The sequence below is a fragment of the Symphodus melops genome, assembly GCF_947650265.1.
Source record: "Symphodus melops genome assembly, chromosome: 7".
NCBI lineage: Eukaryota > Metazoa > Chordata > Actinopteri > Labriformes > Labridae > Symphodus > Symphodus melops.
In genome coordinates this window covers 11,984,712-12,006,983 of record NC_136697.1, presented here as the reverse complement: position 1 = coordinate 12,006,983, position 22,272 = coordinate 11,984,712, and the positions used below count along the sequence as shown (strand labels likewise).

Sequence of the window (22,272 nt, the reverse complement as noted above, 5' to 3'; positions counted from 1 at the left end):
TCTTACAATAAGAGTGCTGAATAAAAATGAGGTAAGAAAGTGGTTTGAAAATTACAGATCATGCAAAACATGCTGAACAGCAACAAAAAATGTTGTGAAGGAGGAAGTAAACAAAAAAAAACAAAAATACATGAGTGTGCATTTAAAAATGATCAATTTACACAGCTTTGCATCTTTGGTTACAAAGTAGGTTGAATGATTTCACAGCTTTCCCCCCCCTGCCCCCCCCCCTCCCCAAAAGAAAACAATGGAGAAAAAAAACAGGAAGGAGGGGGGTATGGCAACACTAATTCACTTCAGATTAAGGAGTTGAATCTTAACCAGATGCCATCTTCAGGCACACGTTATGTTCTGATGTCATCAGGCGGGGTCATCTACCAAGGCTCTTAATACTTTGTACTGTATGAAATTGTACATTCCAACTGGATCTAGACTTAAAATGTGAATTGGCAATTGAGGAGAATTTAAGTTAGTGTTAACAGTTGTCAGAATTCATTTATTTGATACAAGCCTACCTTTTTATTCACTTAAATCTCGAGTGTTGCCGCAGTGTAGCATGGCCAAATGTTGAAACACTTAAAGAGACAGGAAACAATTCTCTGGACTTCTATTTTACAGGTACATGAAATCATGTATGAAAATAGCAGCCCTGTAATAAATAAAACACTTAAAGTAGAACTCAAAAGACTGATGCTAGGATTGGACTTGATGTAAAAAGTAACGGCAGCAGTTTGGTGCTCCGAAAAACAGACTCACTCTCTCCCACTTCTTTCTATACAACATGAAACAGCAAGGCTAAAAATACCCCTTTATCCCCTCATTTTTCTTACGTTTTAAAAAAATAATCACTCTTTTTTTAGACAATCACTCCCATTTGTCCCTTATGTGAGGCAAGCCTCCCCCTTCCCACGCCCTCAGTCTGTGCAGGTCTCAGGTCAGTGTCGCGCCCTGCGTCCAAGAAGAGACATCCTGTCCACGAGCTTGGACCGAGCGGAGCCAAGACGATGAAACCCCGACACCCTCCAGTCTTTACACACTCCTTTTCTGTCAAAAGTCTCTCTCACTTGCTTTCTGATGATTGCATTAACACTGGAAAAGGCCCACAGTACAGATGCATACACGCTTACATTTTACATTCACACCCTGCACACACTCACACACAAGCTGTACTTTGTGGTCAAGCTGGTGACTAAGAAGACAAAGAGTTTTTTCTTCTTTTAATTTCACATACACTAATTTGTAATAGGTTGCAGAGAAAATGCTCTTCTTTTTTTTCTGCCTTATGAGAGGCAGGCAGATGCACTTCAAGCAGAGGTGACGTTAGGTTGCTGTTGTTGCTGTTGGCCGGGATCGAGCTGAGGCTGAGTCTGGAGCTGCTGGGGTTTAGGGTGGTGCTGGAGCTGGGGGTGGGACTGCTGAGGCAGCGACTGAGGAGGGGGCTGGGCCTGGGGCGGAGGTTGGCTGAGTCCTTGCTGGGGAGGCGTGGTGCTGGAGCTGGCGGCCGACTGGGACGGCAGCTGAGACAGCTGCTCGCTGTTGGCTAGAGATTTCAACACGGCGTTCTCCCGCTCCAGCACAGAGTTCCTCTCGTACAGCTCCTTGATCTGCTCCTTTAACACCTCCACCTCCTCGCGCACTGCATACATCAGATGGCTTTTCACCAGGTCCTGCAGGAGAAAGGAGGGTGTCATGAAGTGCGTCAGTCGGGCAAAGAAGTGAAACGGAGGTGGATTCATCATGTTTATTAAAGGACATCAGAGCTCAATGCTAAAGGCTACATTTGCTCATGTATTCACTAAGTAAAGAGGAAATATGATGAACAGTATGACACTGGGCTGAGGATTACTGATGTTATACTTTACGAGGATAAAAAAGAGAAAATGCATTCCAATAACACTGTAACAAAGAGGTCATCTGGTCCCTATCATTCCCTGTGATTAAATACCGACTTTATACTAAAAAAACAAACGTATAGGATAAATGGTAAGAAGATTACTCACCATTGCCTGCTCTATCTTATTATCAATGGCTGCAACATTGGTTCCCGAGGCTCTGTGAAAAAGAAAGCACAGATGTTAGAGTTAGTCTCGTAAGTTTTTCAGGATCCAAACCTCCCGGGGAGAGTCACTTCTCCTCTCCCCTTTCTTTCTGCTTACTTCACTTTTTTTCACAACAAAAGATGCTTAAATGGAGAAAATCCCTGTGAACACGCCATGTAGTTTTATAGTAAGAAAAAGACCCTGTGAGTTAAGCAGAAGCAGACCACATACTTGTGCTTAATTAATCAAAGCAGCCGCCATCGCCTCACCAGGGGACTCTGGAACAGATCGTATAAAATGACTTGTGTCTCTGCGTTGGTTGCACCACGACCATTAAAGTCATATCTAGGTCAGGTCAGTGTGTGTGTGTGGTACCATAAGTGTGCTGAAGAAAACACTGCAGGTAGGAGTTAATGATAAAAATTAAGCATAAAGGTGTTCAATAAGGGGCAGCAATCCCAACAGGTAAAACATGCATATGACAAAAAGCACATAAGGTCTATATACAGGATTGTAAAGTCATGATGACCTGGTTTCTGCCCCCTAAAACTCTACAAAGAATTGTATTGCAGCTGTTCTCTGCAGACAGTGATAGGCAGTGTTACTGAATAATCAGCACATACATCATTCATTTGAACTTGTGTGTCTTTGAAGTCTGCATTCGGAAATATGAAGAGATTCTCCAAAGATAGATTGTAACGTTCAAAACCAAAGAATCGAGGCCACTTCCAGTCTAATACCGCTAAAGTTACAGGAGATCGTCCATGCATTACAGAGTTCAGATATCAATTATCACCACACAAATGATTCTGCTTGCTCCGTGTTCTCTCTGCCGCCTGTCCTTTACCTGCAGCGGGTCCGACAGGACAGCAACAGCGGCTTGCCGAGCGCGTCACGCCGCGTCAGGCCTCCGGGGCAGCACGGTGGTTTGTAGGAAAACGTGCACGGCATGTTGCTGAAGCTCCACCGGTGGAAAAAGAGGTCACCGGTGCAGAGCGCAGGCGGTTCACTCCGTTAAACTGTGACCACATTTGGAGCATTGAAACATGAACCGACGGGCGGCGGAGGGAGAGGAGGCGGAGGGACAGCTGTGCTCCGCCCGACTCATGACCCGACTGACTTGCTAACACAAGTCATTACCCTACTATGTGCATTTAAAAGCCTATACCAGTTTTAAACCTACAACAAAGAGAAAAAAAACCCATGACGCTGACGTTACTAAAAAATACACGGAGTCTGACTCGGGAAGCAAACAATAAAGCGACCAAACACAAATATACTGTGTTTTAGTTTATACTCGACAGTTCACTGAAGTCAAAGAAGAAAGCAAACTGGAAAAATGATGCAAAGTTCAGCTGGCTGCAGGGTCATTCATTAGAACATGTAACCAGAGAAAAGCTCTTTGTGTCTAAAGAGAGTCTCCCTGAGTGGAGTCCATTAGTCCCATGAACTGTTTAAGACACCGTGTCACATTCAAAGGTTTGTCCACCAGAGGCCACTGATGCTTGTGATTTCAACAGGTTAAATGTCTCTGTGTCTCAAAACCCTTCCAAATGTTAAAAACAGAATCAAAATCAAAAATCAATCTGTATTTGTTATTTCAAATCCGGTCCTGAAGGGCAGACGGATGTATCGGCCTGTAATGACTCATATTGTTGGTAATAACAGCGTTAAGTTTTTACACCTGATGTAAAAGTAGTCCCTTGCTATAAAGACATGACCAGTACCAGCATGTGGTAGGACGCTAACTGAAGGTATAGACACCAGGTTGATGGCAGTAGAGGACACAATGTTCTCAACACCATCCCGCTGTATGTGTGTGTGTGTGTGTGTGTGTGTGTGTGTGTGTGTGTGTGTGTGTGTGTGTGTGTGTGTGTGTGTGTGTGTGTGTGTGTGTGTGTGTGTGTGTGTGTGTGTGTGTGTGTGTGTGTGTGTGTGTGTGTGTGTGTGTGTGTGTGTGTGTGTGTGTGTGAGAGAGAGAGAGAGAGGCCCGCGGAAGCTCTCAGCAGATCGTTATCAGCGAGTCGGACCAGAACCAGGAATGCCTCCGTACCTCTACCACAAACACTGTCACTCACATGTCCCGTCCCAGCGCGCACGCTTTGATCTCTGTCACACATGACAAGCGTCTTACACGAGCTACATGCACATACATCCCACAATGAACAAAGACGACGTCTGTCAACTTAAACTAATACGCTGTCAATCAGATTAAACGCACAGAAACACCCATGATACGGAAAGACATCCGAACAATTCATTTAGGAGACGCTTTTATAAAAAAAGAAAAAAAAAAAAACTGTACTGTCAAACCACAGTCCTACGTCTTAATGGCCCTCATTGACAACGTCATGTGACGCCCCCCCACACACACATCTGGTTACATAACCAGATGTTATGAAGAAATAAAAAACAAACATCACCCTCAGCTTCACCCTCTGACCATTTAGACAAGGCGTCCAAAAGGCCCTGAGTTTTTTTATTATTAGGCCTGTGCCCAAAGCAATCTGTCCTTCTATGAAGAGCAGACCCTGATGGACTCTCAGGGCTACACCCTTATTGCTTCACCCATGGATTCTGACAGCACACACAAAAACAAGCTCTATCCACTACAACATACTTACATATGATCACACAACATCCTCAAATACTTCATACCGGTTTTAAAGAGTGGATTCACATGTGCACGTGTGTACTGGGTTTTGTGCTTTGAGATAAATACAGCGAAAAAACTTATTTAGAAACCGGAAAGTTAAAACCATCTTTTTTTAGACATCCAAGCAAGCGTAGAAAATTTGAGAGGGTTTTATTTAAGTTTTAATAATAATAATAAAAAAATAATTCTAACCGATGCAAATGTTTATGCAAGTAAAATGTTCCATTGTGTGTAAGAAAGCACAGGGAGAAAGAGTGAGGCAAAGATTATCAACAATAAAAGACATCACACACGGATGTCGGGGAATTCAGTGAAGACATTTTGGTTCATATGATTCAGCTAACGATAGCTGGAAAGACGAAGCAGGACGGAGAGGAGACAGATGGGAGAAATTACAAATAAGAGCTGAGGTTAAGACGTTGTTAAGCTGTTGCTGAGACACGAGAGAGAGTTTCTACATTTTGACAATAAGCAGACGCTCCCTGGATTTTAATGAAAAACAGACCAAAGTTACAATTTGGTGGATTAAAGTCCATTTGGGGGGGAAAACTGGGCCAAACCCCACATGTGAAGAAGTGAAAATACGCCCATTATGATTTTCAGGAATGCAGTTGGATTTAATCACATTGTTTCGATGAGAGACCAAAACCCAAAGATAATCTGTTTACAGCAAAGAAAGGCGAGATTGTTCGTTGTTTCAGTCTGTTGTCCGCCAGTCAGACTGCTGAGCCTGACAGTGAACTGTGTGATGGCTCCGGATTAAAACCCTTCTATTAAAGCAGGAGCCTCCGCTGGAGGCAACTCTGAGCTGGACTACTGAGAACGTAGAGGAAAAACTCCAAACGCCCACTGTCACACTAACAACTTGTAACTATAGAGACAGGAAAACATCAACAACGCAATGAAACTTCCCACAGAGGTTCAGATCGATTTTGTTCCAGGACTGGAATCAAAATGTGGATGACTTGTAGTTTTTTCCTTTTTTGTGAGAGACCATTGTGTTAATCCATGATGTTTGGAAGCTTACTCTTTACATCAGCTGTTGATGTACTTATTAAAGTGAGAAACAATCACAAATCAAGTTAAAACCATTTAAGGACACCATGTGGTGCCTCACATAGAACTTCCAAGAACAAGCGGTACGGGACCGAGGTTGTGTATAAGCCAGAACATGAGTGAGTAGTGTGTTTGGGCTCAACACAGAGTGTGTCTGCTGAGAGCAGCGCTCCTGACACACATGATCTTGTTTAAGCCTCTGGATCTCCAGTCAAAGCCAAGAACTCGTTTGGGCGCCTGACTTCAATACAAAACATGTTTGATGCTCAGTTAAGCCTCCTCCTCTGTTTTTCCAGCGTTACAAAGCAAACAGTATACGAGCGCTGAGGTCGAGCCCCGAGGCCTGAGGGCCCGGGCTGAGATCCAACATTATGCTAACGAGGATTTTTCATTTACATTGCGATTGATTACGTAACCAGAAAGTGAGTAAACTTTGCCTTCTACGTTAACATGACTGACATTTATAAGCTGCGACTGGTGAAAACACGAGCGTCCAATAAAAAGTACATTAGAGGCAGAAAGTTTACTCCCACACGGAGCGTGAACATGTTGAGCAGTGAGGGTGAATTACTCATCTAGACATTGGATAGTTGTCATTCCTCGCCGTGTGCAGAAGTTCCACCTGCCAGCATATTTGAGAAAAGGAGGTTTCCTTCAGGAGCACAGTGAAAACAAATCCAGAGGCATGATGGGACAGGTTTAGAGCTTAAGAGGGGACACCTGACAGTTAGCCCGAGGACAGCTCATGCACAAAACCTTCATATAAGTGACTTGTGATATAAAGGTTGAGTTTTACAGTCGTCTCTATTTGAGTTTGAGGCTTTGTAACGCAGGCCTGCAGAGTGTGCTGACGGCGACATCCAAACCAGAAGTATTCAGACGACAGAGCCTGTCTTTTCACACTCCTATCAGATGTGCATTTATTTCATTCTACCCAAGGCCTGACAACTGCCACTGTTTACATTACTTTACATTACACAGCTGGGTGCATGTGGCGGAGCATCGGCAGTGAGCCAGCAGAGAATAAAGGAGGAAGTGCTAAAGTTACAAGTGAGCACGCATCAAAGCTGCTGGCATGGCATGACTTGAATAGAAAAGTCTTCTGTGGATTTACTTCTGAAATTAAGCTCGACACTCGACACTGTCAAAATACAACTCCAGCAGGTGGCGCTGATAGCGCAGCGGCAGCGCACCATGTTGCGAGGCTTTGCTCCTCGCGCGGGCGGCCCGGATTCACATCCGGCCTGTGGCCACTTTCCCGCATGTCTCTCCCCACTCTCTCCCTGTTTCCGACTCTATCCACTGTCCTATCAATAAAGGCAAAAAGGCCAAAAATAAACCTTTAAAAAAAAAAAACAACTCCAGCTTTGAAAGTGTAAAATGAAGCGTTGGATTAGCTGGTGGCTAAGCAAGCAAACAAGAAAATAAGAATACATAAAGTTGTTTATCTTCTGTTCACAGATACTAAAACACAAAAACTGTTTTTTTCATTATTCATATAAATAAACGTGAATTCAAAGTTCAACAATCTATTCATCGACGTTTCTGAGCATCACAACAAAGAAGATCAGATCTTTTTACAAAAAGGCGAGCAGTTTAGTGAGACTGTTTTGGCATGCTTGACCTCTTAGCTTCATGCTCACATCTACATGCTGACATGCATGTAGCTGCAAAGCTAGTGTTTGGATTTTAGCAGGCATAATGACTAGCATTGTTATTTTTTCTGGACTGAAGAGACGTAATGAATAGAACAAAAAAAAAAAAACAGCCATGAGAGATCTCATAAATAAACTCTACAGCCAGGAACGTCTGCCAAGTCAGCTACGAGGATGCCAACATGAGGGTCTTTTATTTTGAAATCTCAGTCTGTTGTAGAGTGTCCGACAGAATGCTACAGTACGACTGATGAGCCCTGAAATACGTCACAAAAAAAGTTTATGTAAAATATGTTATGACATCACAGAAAAGGTGTCATTGTACAGCGATGAGACCGTCTGCATGAATAGAGTTACATCACATTATGGGAATAAATGACCTGAAAAAAAATTACTACAAAAGTGTCATAAATATTTTTAAGAAGGTATTCACTTCTGTGATTTCATCGGGCTTGTCCAAGACATGACGCCACATAAGCCTGAATCAAATAAAGCGATTATTGTCCAATACCAAAGGCCATTGCCAAGATCTACTAAAAACAGACTCAAACAAAGCTGCGGTTCTCCTCGCTCCCATGGAAACAAAAAGCAGCCCTTGGCATAACAGTGCACCCACAACAGCACCTCTGAGAAGAAAAAAAGAAAGAAGTGAAGCATGGGGCTCATTACAGGGCTCGTATGTGTGTCATATTAATATACTGCTGTTTTTTGTTGAGAGAGGAAATCCAATTAAAGCTGTGCAAACACACTGACACTGAGCCATTCTAACAAACAATGAAGAGCCTTCAAGAAGTCCTACCATACAACAAATCATCTCAGTGCACATAAAGACATTACCTGTCATCCTCTCTGAACAAGGATGTGTGTGTGTGTGTGCGTGTTCAGTCAGTGACTGGTGATGGTGTGTCAGCTGTACATTTCTCTAAAAAACAGTTTCATTTCCTGTCACTAAGATATGACTTCTTGTGCTTCCCTTTTTCATTTTTTGTAAAATGCATCATAAAAGATGTCGACACACTTAGTTACTTTGACATGTCAGGGGAGCGGTCGATGTCATCGGGTCTCTGGATTAAGAGTCCACATTCACCAGTTTCATTGATGAATTTAATAGCGCAGCGATTCATGAATACGCTCTTTGAGCGACGCACTGACCCAGAGGAGACTGTGACAGACACTCCTCAGCTGCTTTCATCCACCTTCCAGGAGGAAAAAGGAAAGCATAGCTCATAGGCCATTAATCCAAAAGTGATGTACATATCTATTGAATTTATAAGCAGCATCAGCTCTCCAGTAGCAGGCTAGAGAGCTGAGCGTGCGACATGGACAGGTGATTAAGAAAGGAAGCAAAAAAAATAAATAAAAAAAAATCTTTGGGGGAAAAAGGATCAAGTTCAGTGTGACATGAAGCATTCAGATCGAGTTCTCCTGGTTTTTTTGTTTTGTTTTTTAAACGCATATTCAATCTTTTAAAGTGACCGACTTTAATCCTGCTATCAAAAGTAAAAAAGCTTTCGCTAAATTAACTGACTTTTCCGTTTCCAGTTGTGGTGTCGTCATGGGCTGCTGAACAGGCAGACGTATTTGTCTAAGTAGTCCAGATCTTCCAGTACATTAGCCTTTAGCAGCTCGTCTTCATTTGCATATCTGTGCATGTGAAACTAATGAACACAGCAATTATTAAGCTGTTCAGTTAGAGGACAGTGAAGATGCCAAAGCTTCTAAAAGTAACACCCGATTCAACCCCAAGAGACACAGACAGTAACAGCTGGTTTAGGAGAGCGTGTTAAGGAAAAGGCCGGGGGCAAAAGCGGTGAGAAAAGTAAGAGAAAGACACAGACGTTGCTGAGAAATCGATCAACCAATCCTGCACTTGCTGCTGAGCGTTGTTTCCAAACTCAATCCATGCACGTGGAGAAAAAGCAAAGCTCGCAGCTACTCAGCACTGCACACATGTTACACTCTGCAGGCCTGTCCAGTTCAATCCAGTCACGTACTGTACCTATCACTGTGGGCCTTTGAGTCCCTTAATCTGCTGCCAGACTGGAAGACCTGGTAGAAAGCCTTGGAGGGATTCCTGCGGTAACCACATTGAGGAAGAGAGTCAGAAAAAAAAAAAAGACAGAAAGATTGAGCTTGATGAAACAGTTAAAGCAGACCAAAGTGTGATTCCTAGAAAATGTTTTCACAGAGAGAGAGAGAGAAACAGAGAGAGAGACAGAGAGAGACAGAGAGAGACAGAGAGAGAGAGAGAGAGAGAGAGAGAGAGAGAGACTTGACCTTGGCAAAGGAATTTTTGTTTAAAGGTGGGGACGACCTCGTAAAGTGTAAGGGCCTCCCTCAGGCCATTCACCTACAGTACCTCAACCATTCCTCGTGCTCAGTTTGTCTTCCCCTTAAAACCAAACACAAAACACAAACGCTTGCTTTTCAGCTGAGAAAGTGAAATGTGTTTCACTTCTTAATTCATCCACAGTTAAAGCTCAAACCCTTTCAGGTTATGGAATGAAGCTTTTAAAATGACCTCTGAGGTTTCTGGTGATTAACAACAAGTACACTCTGTTCTGTGCCAAGGGATGTATATTCGGGGAAGGGGAAAGGAAATCCCCACACTGACCCCTGCGCGCGCACACAAAAAAATGCTCATTTAATCTTCTCCAGGCTCGTGCCTTTTACAGCTAACTGCTTCACTCCCACATTCACACAAATGTAAACGTACACACACACGGACACACACCAACACAAAGGAATGAGGAGTTGATTTACAGCATGTGTGAATATTAGAGCAGCCAAGGCTCTTTTCCTAGAAATCTCTGGCACAAACCCGCCTTGTCACATTACCTCACGGCTAAACACTCTCACAAACCTCCCCCTATGCCTCTGCTTAGTTTTATTTTGGCGTGGTATGGCGCAAAAAAAAAAAAAGCCTCCACATTGCGCACACGTGTGGCAAGCGCACATCCCTACAGAAAACATCTTTTTTTCCCCGTTTGATGGCTGAAGCTCAGAGCTGTGTACGAGCCAGCTATGGTCTGTAATCATGGAGGTCAGATGACTTGGAGTCCAGCGACCTCTTCATGAATGAGGTAAGAACTGGAGAAGTCATCGTTCACTGTTTTCAAGAAGCACACACTCGCCTCTCAAAGACTCTCTTTGTAGCACTGAAATGTAACTTGTCAATATCCATTTATGAAAGCCCGTCTTTGTGAGCCAGCTTGTTGATGTGTTGAGCAGCAGTGGACGTGCTGTCTCCCCCATAAAGGATATGTAAGCACAGGGCAAAATCCCCTTCTGAACCCCTCGAAGAGCTAACTCAAAACCCCCCCCAAAAACACAGTTGCTAACGATCAGGCTTTGCCCCATGCACACTACCCCCCCCCCCCCCCCTCCCCCCAAAAGCAAAAGATCTGACCTGGCAGTGAATGAAAATAACCTTTTGGAGCATTCTTGCTGGCTGATGTCACCTATCTAGCCGGAGCATGACACATGGTTTTTCCTTCAGCGTGCCAGTGAGAGCTGCAGAACCATAAGCCGCGTCAAAGGTTTAGTTTCACAGTGCTGAACCTCTTAATAACCCTGCTAACTCACTGAGCATGTGAAAACCCTCAACAGCCTAAAGTGAGCAGAGAGAAGTGGGAGTAAAAGTGCAAGAAGAGGTTTAAAAAAAAAAAAAAAAAAAAAAGGGAAAGTACAAACAGATTTGAGTGTTTTTGTTAAACTGGTAGAGGAAGCAGTACAGCAGACATTTAAAAGTCATGTGCTGGTGAAGGCTGTGCATCCTTCCAGTGTCAGACGAGTAGTTAGCCCTCTGTTCAACAAGGCTGTATTGTGGCTTTAATGTGGCGGTCAAACTGAAGAAGTATACGGACGGACAGGTAGGGTGATTAGTAGAGGGGATACAAAGACAGGAGAAAGAATGTGCTGAAAGCTCTCAGTGTTGGTGCTCATGAGGCCTCAGGTTCTCTGCACCATCCATCATCTGCCTCAGAGCAGAAGTAGGTCAAAACTATTTAAATTTCAGCTGCCCCTATGGGAGTTTCTTTCAGCGGAGAGATGAAGCACAGTGGAGCCCGAGCCACTACATGATTACAGAATGGCCAACTGAGATCACAATCCCACCAGCATCGGCTGAAGGACACTTAAACATGTAGTCAGGAACGTACAGGTAGTTCAACTTTGTGATCCTCGGCCATAGTGCCTAAAGAAGTTCTTTCTTCCTGGGAACTTCCATGAATTATCGGAGCACCAAATGGTCAAACAGAAGCGTCTTTATTATGAGCAGGATCACATTCAGGCTACAAGCAAACTCTGTTTTTAGAATCCAAATATCAAGAAGTGGGGACAGAGAGCATCAGTCACGCAGCCAACCTCCCAAAACCAGAAAACTAGACACTCAAAAAGTCAGAGAAACTGGTCAAACACCTCAGCAGGTGAGAAAAAAATGTAAGTTTATGTTTATAGCCACAGTCTGTTAAAGGGGACTCCACAATGTTTCACACAAAGGTTATTTTTTAAGGAGTATTCCACTCCCTACTGCATTCAATAAAAAAAACAAGATATTCTAGTAGCTTCTGGTTGTAATAGACTTTTATATGTCATGTAAAAGTACTGACTGAAATGAAAAATGTTACTCCTTGTTACTTTGTAAAAAGACATCATGCTTCTTTGGAACCTCCCCCCTGTGCTTACTGGCACTACATGACCCCTCCTCCTCATTGGTTCAAACACTCTGACGTTCTCCATGTTTGTTGTGATGTAAAACTCGTTTGTTTTTTCTGACCAGCTGGTATACAGAGTGAGTCTTGTTAAAGCTTCAAATCACTTGACTACCACTTCCCAAAAAGCATTTTGTCAGCTAAGCTCATGTGCAGCACATGCCCACTCAAACAACCACTATAAACTGTACAGTGAGCGAGCGACGCTTTCCTGCCTGTCAGAACAATGGAGGGCCTCCATACCTGGGGTGGAAGTGATGACTGAATGAGGCCTACAGACATACTGACGAGTACAGTCAGTCCAACCAGAACAACACATCTTTGTGTTTGAGAAAAGCTCGGAGGCAGCGCTCAAACAACATGACCAAGGTCAGCGTTTAGAGTAAAAGCTGTTCACAAAGATTTCTTAAACTAACTTTCTTAACTTCAACAAACAAAAACAATACAATATTCTATATGATGGCAAACACAATATTACATGGATTAAAGGTAGAGTTCTTAGCTTTTTCCTATCAAACAAACAAATATAGGCGTATACAAAAGTACCACCACTCAATCATGACTTATGAGCCTCCATAAAATGTGCGTCGCTGACGGAGTCTGAAGAGACCCTGTCCTCTGCCTGGATTTTCACAGTTTGTTTTGGTTGACACAGGATGTTTTTGGGCGAGGAGATGATGTTTTTTCCCCCAGCCAATGACAGTGCACAGTTGACTTTAAGGAGTGGATACAAGTCAGTGATTGGATCATGCGATACGAACTGGTGAGTATCACGGCCCTGGACGTAGCGGCGAAGACGACAAAATAAGATGAGGCGAAACAACGCCAAGCGGAACAAGCTCGTTCCAAAATGCAGACCCCACCCCAAGGACCCGAAGTTGTTCTGCTTTCTATTGGACAGATGGGTGCCAAACAACGGTCGTTAGCATGTGCTAGTGTGAGGTAGCTTGTAGTGTACGTAGAAGCAGATGAAGTACACAGTATGTGGAGGGGCCCAGTGTGAACAACACTACTGACTCCACCTTTAAACATGAAGAGTTCTTTGCTGTAGAACATATCAGGAGGTGCATGCATTGATTTATTTATGACTTATTTTTATTTAACTACTTCAACAGCGGTGTATTGACTGACTTGTTCAACGTTTAGCCTTGTAAGCATGTAAAGATTATAATAAGATAAACCACAGCTCAACAAGCGTGCTACACTATTAAAGTTAGTGAGAAACGACCCAAACTAAAAAAGCAGAAACACAAACAACTCATCTGTGTCTTTGCCTCTCAGATCAGTTAAACTTCATGTCAGAAATAAATTGTGATTTTGGTTTTAATTCATGTTAGTTAAAGAGGCTGCAGGATTGGACCATTCACACTACATTAAAAAAGTGTTTGAAACAATCCCATACAATTATGGGCGTATGTTTTCATAAAAACGCTAACATCAAAACTTTATAATAATACATTCTAAAAGCTCAGAGAGATCTAAAATGTTCTCATCACTTACTTTGTTGGGCTTGAGTGTTATACACTCTCCACACTGACGGACAAACATGTGGTGGTGATCTTTTTTGCTACATCGGCTGCTTTATCCCAAGTCTGTCATTTACTTTTTCTTTTGATTTAAACTTTTCTAACTCTTCTTTTTGATTTATTTATTTTTTTCCCCCATGAGACAAATTATGCACCTCCCTGTTACTTCTCAGATGAACATCTTCATAAAGAAAGCACTGCTTTACAACATTGGGTCAAACATTCAATATGTGCAGTCACGAAAAGTTTTCACTTTATTCATGTGGGTGTGAAGTTTTGTATTCTGAAGAGCACTATCATTTGCCTCATTATGATATTAAATATATATATATATTTCTCATGCGCATATAGTCTGGCGTCTGAGTGTGCAGTTCTGAGTCACAGAATAGCTCTTTTAAGGACAGTCGAGGTGCTGCTGCTTAGCTCTTTGCAGCTTGGTAAAAATGTGCCCAGCAAATGTCATTTGATATGAGCAGAGAGCCCCAGTGCGGAAGCTGGTCGAGAGCTCAGGAATATTAAATGAATAGAAGGTGGAGAGCGGTGTGAGGGACTCTGGTTGAAAACAGGATACAGCAGTAAAGCAGAGGTCACAAAGGGGAGGGAAAGACCCTGTGGAACATGTTGTCCCTGTGTCACTATCTCACACATGCACCCACCTCTTCCACACTGACGAGAACATGAGCATGCTGGCGTCGGTATGGTGAGGGTTTTTTTGTGTGAAAATAATGGCTCGATTCCTCAGTGAGCGGAGCGGCCCCCGCCCCCACCCCCAACATGGATACTTGTGCAACCCATCCCCTTTAAAAGACACACCCCTAATCCACCCACATAGACACAGGCGCTCGATTCACAGTGGCAGTAACGCTGGCCAGAGCTCCCCTCCCCTCTCTTACCTCCTCAGGAGTTGGATTTTACACAAGCTCTCAGTGCGAGGACAATAAAGCATGCCTCCTCAGCAGAGTTCAATTACACTCATAATTGATCATGCATGTTACCTTTGCACTACACACACACACACACACTCTACAGAGCCCATACGTTTAAGTTCACGTTTCTGCACTTCTTCTGTGAGCGCCACAAAGACGTGACTACAATCAGGCGATGTCACTTGACAGCTTCAGTTGTTGAAGCCACCTGGGAAACATTACGCCGAGCGAGTACGAGAACAACATATTTAAAGTCGGCGTCTGTATCTCCACTCTTCGGCTTTAATTACTTTCAGGGAAAACTACAGGGTGGAGGAGAGGACAGGGACAAACATTCAAGCTTTCCAAGTGGATACGAGAGTTTTTCAGGTTGTGCAAGCTGTGTCAAAACACTGTGTGGGTGTTTGTAAGTATGATATCTTCATATCATGCAATATGGAATATCGCTACCGAAGAGCTCTGTTTGAGGAGTATTTTTGCACTGTGGTGTGTGGGGAAATAAGGCGCAAAATAAACAGTGTAGTGGAAATGCAGATTAAGCAACATTAAAAAAAAAAAAAAAGCCAGGAAGGGGAGGGGGAGGGGGGGCATACCACCGTCACTGCTGCAGAAGAATGTCATTCAGCACTTCATCTGTACATGAGCAACTGTCAAGCTTCATCTGTCGCTCAAGCTGTGGGGCAGCAAGCAGGTACAAAGTAAGGACCGCACCGCCGCTGCACCCGGGGTTAAACGAAAATTTTGACGCAGCACTGACTTGTTGAGCCTACCCGCAGCGCTTTACAGGAGAAGTGTGTAAAACTACTACACGTTGAGGGTGAGTGTGTGTAACCGCTGCAACCAAAGGCCCCTCACAGAATACCGTGTTGTGTTGCAAAAGAAGAGAAAAGGCCGCTACGTGACACAGAGCACAGTTGGTCGACACACCCCACTGTCAGGCCTCTTATCGGCAGAATGGGGGCACAGTGGAAAGACTACTGCTCAATGTCTGATAGGGCTCAGCTGTCGTAAGAGACCCCTGCTCTTATCAGCCTGCGAGCTGGGACCTCTCACAACTAAAACATAGGTACTCCTAAAACACACTGCCGCAAGCAAGTTGCATTGTCTCAAACCTGTTTGAAATCATGTTTTAAAGGGGAAATCTATTCAAAGGTTTATATAATAAAAATGTAGAACTGCAAAAATGTATTGTAAACCTGTGTACTTCTTGTGTATATTAACTTTTAAGAAACACTGCCTACTTATCATTTGGCACTTTTAATCATGAAATAACGCTCCCATGAGAGGGATGCACAGCGGGACACCTGAAGCAAAGACAAGGTAAAGTTCGGAGGTTTGCCGCCGTCTATAGAAAAGGATTGTACTTATCAGTACGATCATTATTAGGAGCTGCAGCAAAGTTACTTAAATAAGATATGACGATGGATACACAACACCTGATCACATGCTCTGCAGCATCCCTCACACTTTAACTCTACACGGTGAAACATTTTTCTATCAACTACATTAAGGGCAAAGAATATTAATAAATACAAGCCGTTGTTGTAAGCACTTTTAAAACATAAGGGGGCGATTCAAATGTAAATGAAAGGAGAGAAAAGCCTCGTCTTTCTTGACAGGTTGGTCATGCATCCTACAAGCATCAGCCCTCTGTCCTCAAGCCACTGACATTATCACATGAGGGAGGGGTGTGTGTGTGTGTGTGTGTGTGTGTGTGTGTGTGTGTGTGAAGCCACTTGAATATATGTTGTCTGTTTAATGACACAGGAAGGAAAAGAATAAAGCTGTGATGAGAAACTGGGCAGCTTCCCTGAAGAGAAAAACGTACAAAAACTCTGTTTCAGAGGTCATTCGCTGACATTAAAAATGCTCGAGGGTGTATCTGTAATGCTGTAAATGGAAACCACTGAGAGACTTCAGACACTGCATCATTTCCGCTTCTGCATCACGTGTACTAAAGGTGAAACGGATCGCTCAAACTCGGGCACAGAGAGAAAGAAGACTTCTTGGAGGAAACATATCTGCCATGGCATCACAACTCATAAAATATATATTTTTTTCTTCAGACCCACATGTACACAACATGGTCTATTGATAACTAACAATTATCTATCTGTTGGATTTTTTCTTTACAATTAATGAGTTCATTTAGTAAAAGGATATCTAAAAGGCTTTTCATGTGTAAACACATTCCTAGCAGAAGCCTGATGGTGCACTTAGTGAAAAGCACCCTATCATAAATGTCGCAACACAAGATCAAACACTTTTAACTTTGTTCTCTTCCCTAGAGCAGGAACTAAGTTATTAAAAGGTCAGACATGCAGCATGCTGGCCAGGGCTAACCTAAGGCAAACACATAGGAGCTAACTCTGTGTGCACACAGAAGCAACACATCTTTTGATGTTTGCAGCCGAGGCCATCACCTCAGACACCGTCACAGGGAGCGACCTGCTAAACAAGGCCACCGCACACACAGCTCAGAAACACACGCAGAATGACAGTATTACAGGTGCTGTGTGTGTGTGTGTGTGTGTGTGTGTGTGTGTGTGTGTGAGTGTGTGTACTGTGCTACACTCCGCTTGCTTCTTTAGACTCTAATGAGAAACAACAAACATTACATTTCTTTCCTGTGTGCCACATAACTCTTCCTCCTACGCCGCCCCTTCCTCGCTATACATCCCTGAAAATGAAGGCTACTTGTTCATCAGACCAAACGGAAGTAGCAACGCTTAAAACCTCACTGCCCTGGCTGGGGATTTTTGACCTTGTTGTGGTCAACAGAAAATGACCAAACATCCCAGCTGCAGCACACTGACATGAGCCCATTTGAATTTGCATCTGTCTGTTTGTGAGTGGGAGTCCAATGCTGTCAACGCTTCAAATACAATTACGATGTCGGCTTATCAGGATGATGAAAACAAGATAATCAAGATGAAATGAATCCTGTGCCGCCTGCTGAGTTGCGCTCGTTCTGACAACAGGTTTTGTCATGTGTGATAAATGGCCACAAGAATAAATCACCACTAACTCAAACAGTATTAATATCATCTATTATCATTTTGATTTAATGTTTTTCAAAGTGTTCCGAATGTTAATAGTGTTTACGTTTGATAAGCATGTGATGCAGATGTTGTTAAATCAGTGAGTAATCCTGTTTAATGATCAGGATTTCAATATCAATCACAACATTCGACAGTTCTACTGTGCGTTATGAATCATGTTGCAGAGGCATGGTGATAGTTTTGTGACTCATGAAAACAAACTGATCTGTAAGCTGTTACCTGTCCATCTCCCCGTCGACAGGTATGTGAATTCCAAACAGGCTGTTGACAGTCGGCGTGGCAAGCTGCAGGCTCTCAGGCATAAAGGGCTTCGACACTTCCTTCCCAGAGATGACAGGAGACTGTGCGTTGAGGAGACCCTCTGATTTCCCTACACCCCCCTCTGCAAGTCCGAACCCAGCACCTGGGAAAACCTGGGCACCCAAACCCACAGGAGTCTTGCTTAGGGTAATCTGACCTGGAGGCAAACTGGAGATTGTCACATTTGGCATGGCTGCACTGGAGGCACTGGGCACTGCAGCGGGCACCGTGGTGGGCAAACTGGAGCTCGCTGTGATGGCAGGCACATTTTGTACACCAGAGGATGTAGGTTGGAGGTTGAGAGGTTGAGGCTGTCCAGCTGCTGCATATGTGGATCCACCAACCAGTATAGAGCCTCCAACAGCTCCCATTCCTCCAGCCTGCTGCAACAGGCCCGGAGCTGGCTGTCCTGAAGGTACAGATCCACCTCCTGCAACTTCTCCAACCTGGCTTGGCACAGATGCCCCCCCAGAGGCTCGGGGCATGACCAAAGAAGGTCCTGCAGACAGACTCGACACTGGGAGGGGGTGCCCGGCACCAAGATGCTGCTGCTGCTGTTGATAGTACTCCGTCTGGTTCTGTAGAAGTCCAGACATCTGGTTGCTCAGGTGGTGTCCCAGAGGAAGCTGCTGCTGAGGAGGGTAAGAGATGGGTTGGGCTGGGGGGGGCATGATAGTGGATTTCTGTATGTTGACAACAGGTTGAGGCAAGCCATTTTGACCAACAGGCAACACACTCTGAAAGGCAGACGGCTGGAGACCTCCGACAGAGGGCTGAGCAACAGGGAAAGCGCTCTGTGACACCGACCCGCTCACGCCCTGCTGCCGGGCGCTGTAGTTGTGATGGTGGAGCTGCTGCGATAATGTATCAACGGACTGCATGCGGGATGATGAGAGAGAAGCATCCGCCACCGACCCCAATCCTTGACCAGAGAGTGTCGCCGGGGAAACCGCAGATCCTCCTGTAAGCCCGAGTCCACTGTCCCTGTCTGCCACGGGGTCTGGTGCTGCATTGGCATGCCTGATGCTATCAGCAGTCCTACTGGCAGCAGAGTTCTCCGAGTCCTTCTCATAAAACTCTGTGCAAGTCCACCTGCCTCTTCTGAAGGGTTCTCCAGTACCGTGATCAAGTTTGATGACCCTGAACCGAGAAGTGCAACTCACCGTGGAGGTGGCAGGAGGAGGAGCACTGCTGGTCACTGCAGCAGGTTGGGACGTGCTTACTGACACAGCAACTGGAGCAGACTGTTGCTGTACTGCCACAGGCTGAGTGGATACGGCTAAACCACTTGTAACGCCGATTCCCAGCTGCTGCTGCTGCTGCTGCTGGCTGACTTGAGCTGATCCCGACACTCCCACTTTCCGAAACTCCCCGATGGGATTACTGGACAGCGCGGGCAGCTGACCGGGTTGAGGTATGTGTGATGGGGCCATGACACCGGTCGCCTCCGGCTCTCCGACATTATTCAGGGCTTCTTCGGATGAACTTATGTCGCACGCGGGCTCGTACTCAGCACGAGACATGTCGTATATTTCCGAGGACACATCTTCAGTCCGGGACTCGTCCGGGTCCTCCAGACTCTCCGTATCGTCCGTGGCACCTATAGCCGCCACCTGGGCCTGTGTCACACTGGTGATCTGGAAACAGCTCTTCTTCTTAGCCGGCATTTTCGACATGTTGACAGCCGTACGACTATATTTATATATCCTCGGTCAGAAAAGAGACGCCGCTTCTTACAGCTCAGATCAAGTTAAACAGCAAGCTTAATTATTACCGAGATGAATCTACGCCATCCCTCTTCCTCTCTCGGTCCCCTGTTGCGTGTCATGAGCTCATAACGCGACGCCACACTTCGTCTCGTCCAGCAACGCGGCTTCAAAACAATGATACCTGCTGTCTGTACCTTCAGCTTTTGGGGGACAAGTCCGAGCCGGGCCTGCTTGTCGTAAAAAAAAGGTCGTATAGTCGCCGTAAAGTGTGTTGCCTCAGCTGCGGGAGCTACTTCAGGCTGAGGAGGGCCCACACAGCCCCTCCACTCACCAAGCTAGCTAGCAAGTCAAAGCCGAGCTGGCTGCCGCACACTCCCCCCTCTACGTCGGAACAAGTATGGGAGACATCTTCATTTGAAGCTCGCTCACTTCACCAGCTCGAAGTCACCCGGCGGCGACCCTCACTCTACAGTCGAGTCAAGAAAAGCTTTCTAAATTTAACAGCTTTTCAACCAAATGTATCTCCAAACAGCGCCAACAGTTACCTCCCTCTGTCACTCTTGACAAGATGGCTATGTTGTATGCGACCGCGCTGCATCGTGGGTAGGTAACGTGCGCAATGATGTGTTTACGTATGAGGCCGTCTCATGGTGCGTTTACTGCACTGTGGGAAATAACTGGATGATTGGGAAATTGAACATTAACGTCTAATGAACATTAACCAAGACAGTTTCTCTCAATAATGTTTTTTCCATGTTGTCTTTATAGTCTTTTCGGGGCAGTAATGTATTCTTTCTCGCCAAAAGTGCCAGGCAGGTAGTCAGGAGACTTTCTGGTTAAAAGAAAAAAGAGCCATCAGTGTTGAAGCAGAAAACAATTATTATCAAACAAAATAAACAATTATTGAAAAGTATCATTAAGTTAGTCTCCAAGCCCGTGCAAGGCAATACAATAATATGATGCAATCAAATTACTTTTGTATCACTAGTTTCCAGTATGTTGTAGACTAAAAGATAAATCAAATAATCAAAAACTTCTGGCAAGGAAAGTTTTATTTTATAGGACATTTTAGCAACAATTGCTGCTGACTAACATATCCATTCAATATATCTTTATATGTAAATAATTGCTTGACACACACCAAACTTCTGGGCCCCAATATCTCCCAATAGTAGGCCTATATGTTGTAATATGTGGTAACACAGCAGAACTCATCTTAAAAGGTCAGGTAATTTTGTCCTAGACTGGTCATATTTCTCAATCCTTCATATGATAAATTCGTATTAAAAACATGATGGCATTTGGTTGTTTTCAGTATTTGTTGCCGAAATAAACTTTGAAATAATTTTAATGGATAATACAATAAAATTGCTATACATTTAACCACAGAACATCTATGTTAGTCAAATATTAAACTACAGCAGCTAGCTGCATACTCTCGTATTGTCTTTGCAAATTGTCAAAGAATTCTTTTTCTGTTTACCACAAAGGTCAGACTTTATTGGAGGTCACCTGAAGGCATCAACTCTCTCTCTCCCTCCCTTCCTCTTGGTATATGTAAAAGCTGCAGTGTTGCTTTCTGCCTGCTGCTATAAACACAGTCCTCTTACAGCAGAACTTCATGTAATGGCTGTAGAATAACCTCATAAGAGCAGATTCCTACAGTATCAGTTTTGTTAAAGTTTGTTGTTGTACTTCTTGATGTATGATTTTCCCCATATGTTTTTACTGAAACTCAGTAGCCATACGCTGGAGGTATTTGAGTCTGTATTTTATTTATTTATCAGTTTACTTTTAGACATTGTTACATCTAATTTAAGTGCAACCAATGCAATCTACATGGAACTTCGAGGGCTAATTAGCCGTCCTTGTCCCTGGTTAGGCTTTTAGAAAATGACATACACACATGATAAAACAACACTGTAAAACAAACGTAAAAGCTACAACGACAGACATAAATATCGCAGTAGACATAGATAAAGAACAACATAGATACATAAAAAAAAGCGCACAGATGCGTGGCTTGGTGATGACTAAGAACAATAAATGAAATGCAACTATGAATAAACAAAAAGAAAAAATAAGTCAGATATGCTGTGCTTTAATAAAACATGTAAATTAGTGTTTGCAGTTTTGCCTATGTTTAAGTCCTAGTTTCGCCTTTCGTTAAAAGCTTCTACTAATCTACATTCCAGTATGCACATTTGTAACTGTTGCAACTTTGAGGGAATATAGCGTTGTCATAACCTGGCTCAAGGGCATATGGGATAGGATATATTTAAGTGCAATAATAAGTAAAAAGGTAAACAACTAAAAACAAAACATAAGACATGCAGTGTGTCAGATATGTATAGGCCTATATATATTAATTATAAAGAAAAAGAACAACAATTAGACCGACTGTGTAAAATATGTTTGCTTTCCTCCACCAAACACGACTCCAGTTCAATATTTTTTTTATTTTGTACTAACTGTATGGTATAAAGCATGTCTGAAATTGAATAAGCAATTGAAAGTCCTGTTCTTTATGGGTCTGCTGCACCAGAAAATGCTTCTTGACAAGCTATGGCAGGAGTAATTAAAAAACATAGAGAACACTGACACCTGTGGCCAAAAAGAAGTATTTTCATT

The 22,272-nt window shown here is 43.7% G+C and overlaps 1 protein-coding gene across 1 annotated transcript; it reads right to left on the bottom strand.

The window, feature by feature from the left end:
- Positions 1 to 237: 237 nt before the first annotated feature.
- On the bottom strand, positions 238 to 20,269 carry LOC306826622 (TSC22 domain family protein 2-like). The gene is made up of 3 exons (XM_079348064.1): positions 17,852 to 20,269; positions 2,001 to 2,052; positions 238 to 1,667 (listed from the first exon to the last, which is right to left on the bottom strand). The coding sequence occupies exons 1-3, from the start codon at positions 19,606 to 19,608 to the stop codon at positions 1,305 to 1,307; spliced, it is 2,172 nt and encodes a 723-aa protein (XP_079204190.1). The 5' UTR covers positions 19,609 to 20,269; the 3' UTR covers positions 238 to 1,304.
- Between the last annotated feature and the right edge of the window lie 2,003 nt (positions 20,270 to 22,272).

What these genes read in the sequence shown, in the direction of transcription:
- LOC306826622 (XM_079348064.1), bottom strand. Translation starts at nt 19,608, where the DNA reads ATGTCGAAAATGCCGGCTAAGAAGAAGAGCTGTTTCCAGATCACCAGT. An exon ending in GTCGACGGGGAGATGGACAG is followed by an intron (nt 2,053 to 17,851) that starts GTAACAGCTTAC and finishes TCTTTTTCACAG; the next exon opens with AGCCTCGGGAACCAATGTTG. An exon ending in ATAAGATAGAGCAGGCAATG is followed by an intron (nt 1,668 to 2,000) that starts GTGAGTAATCTT and finishes TTTCTCCTGCAG; the next exon opens with GACCTGGTGAAAAGCCATCT.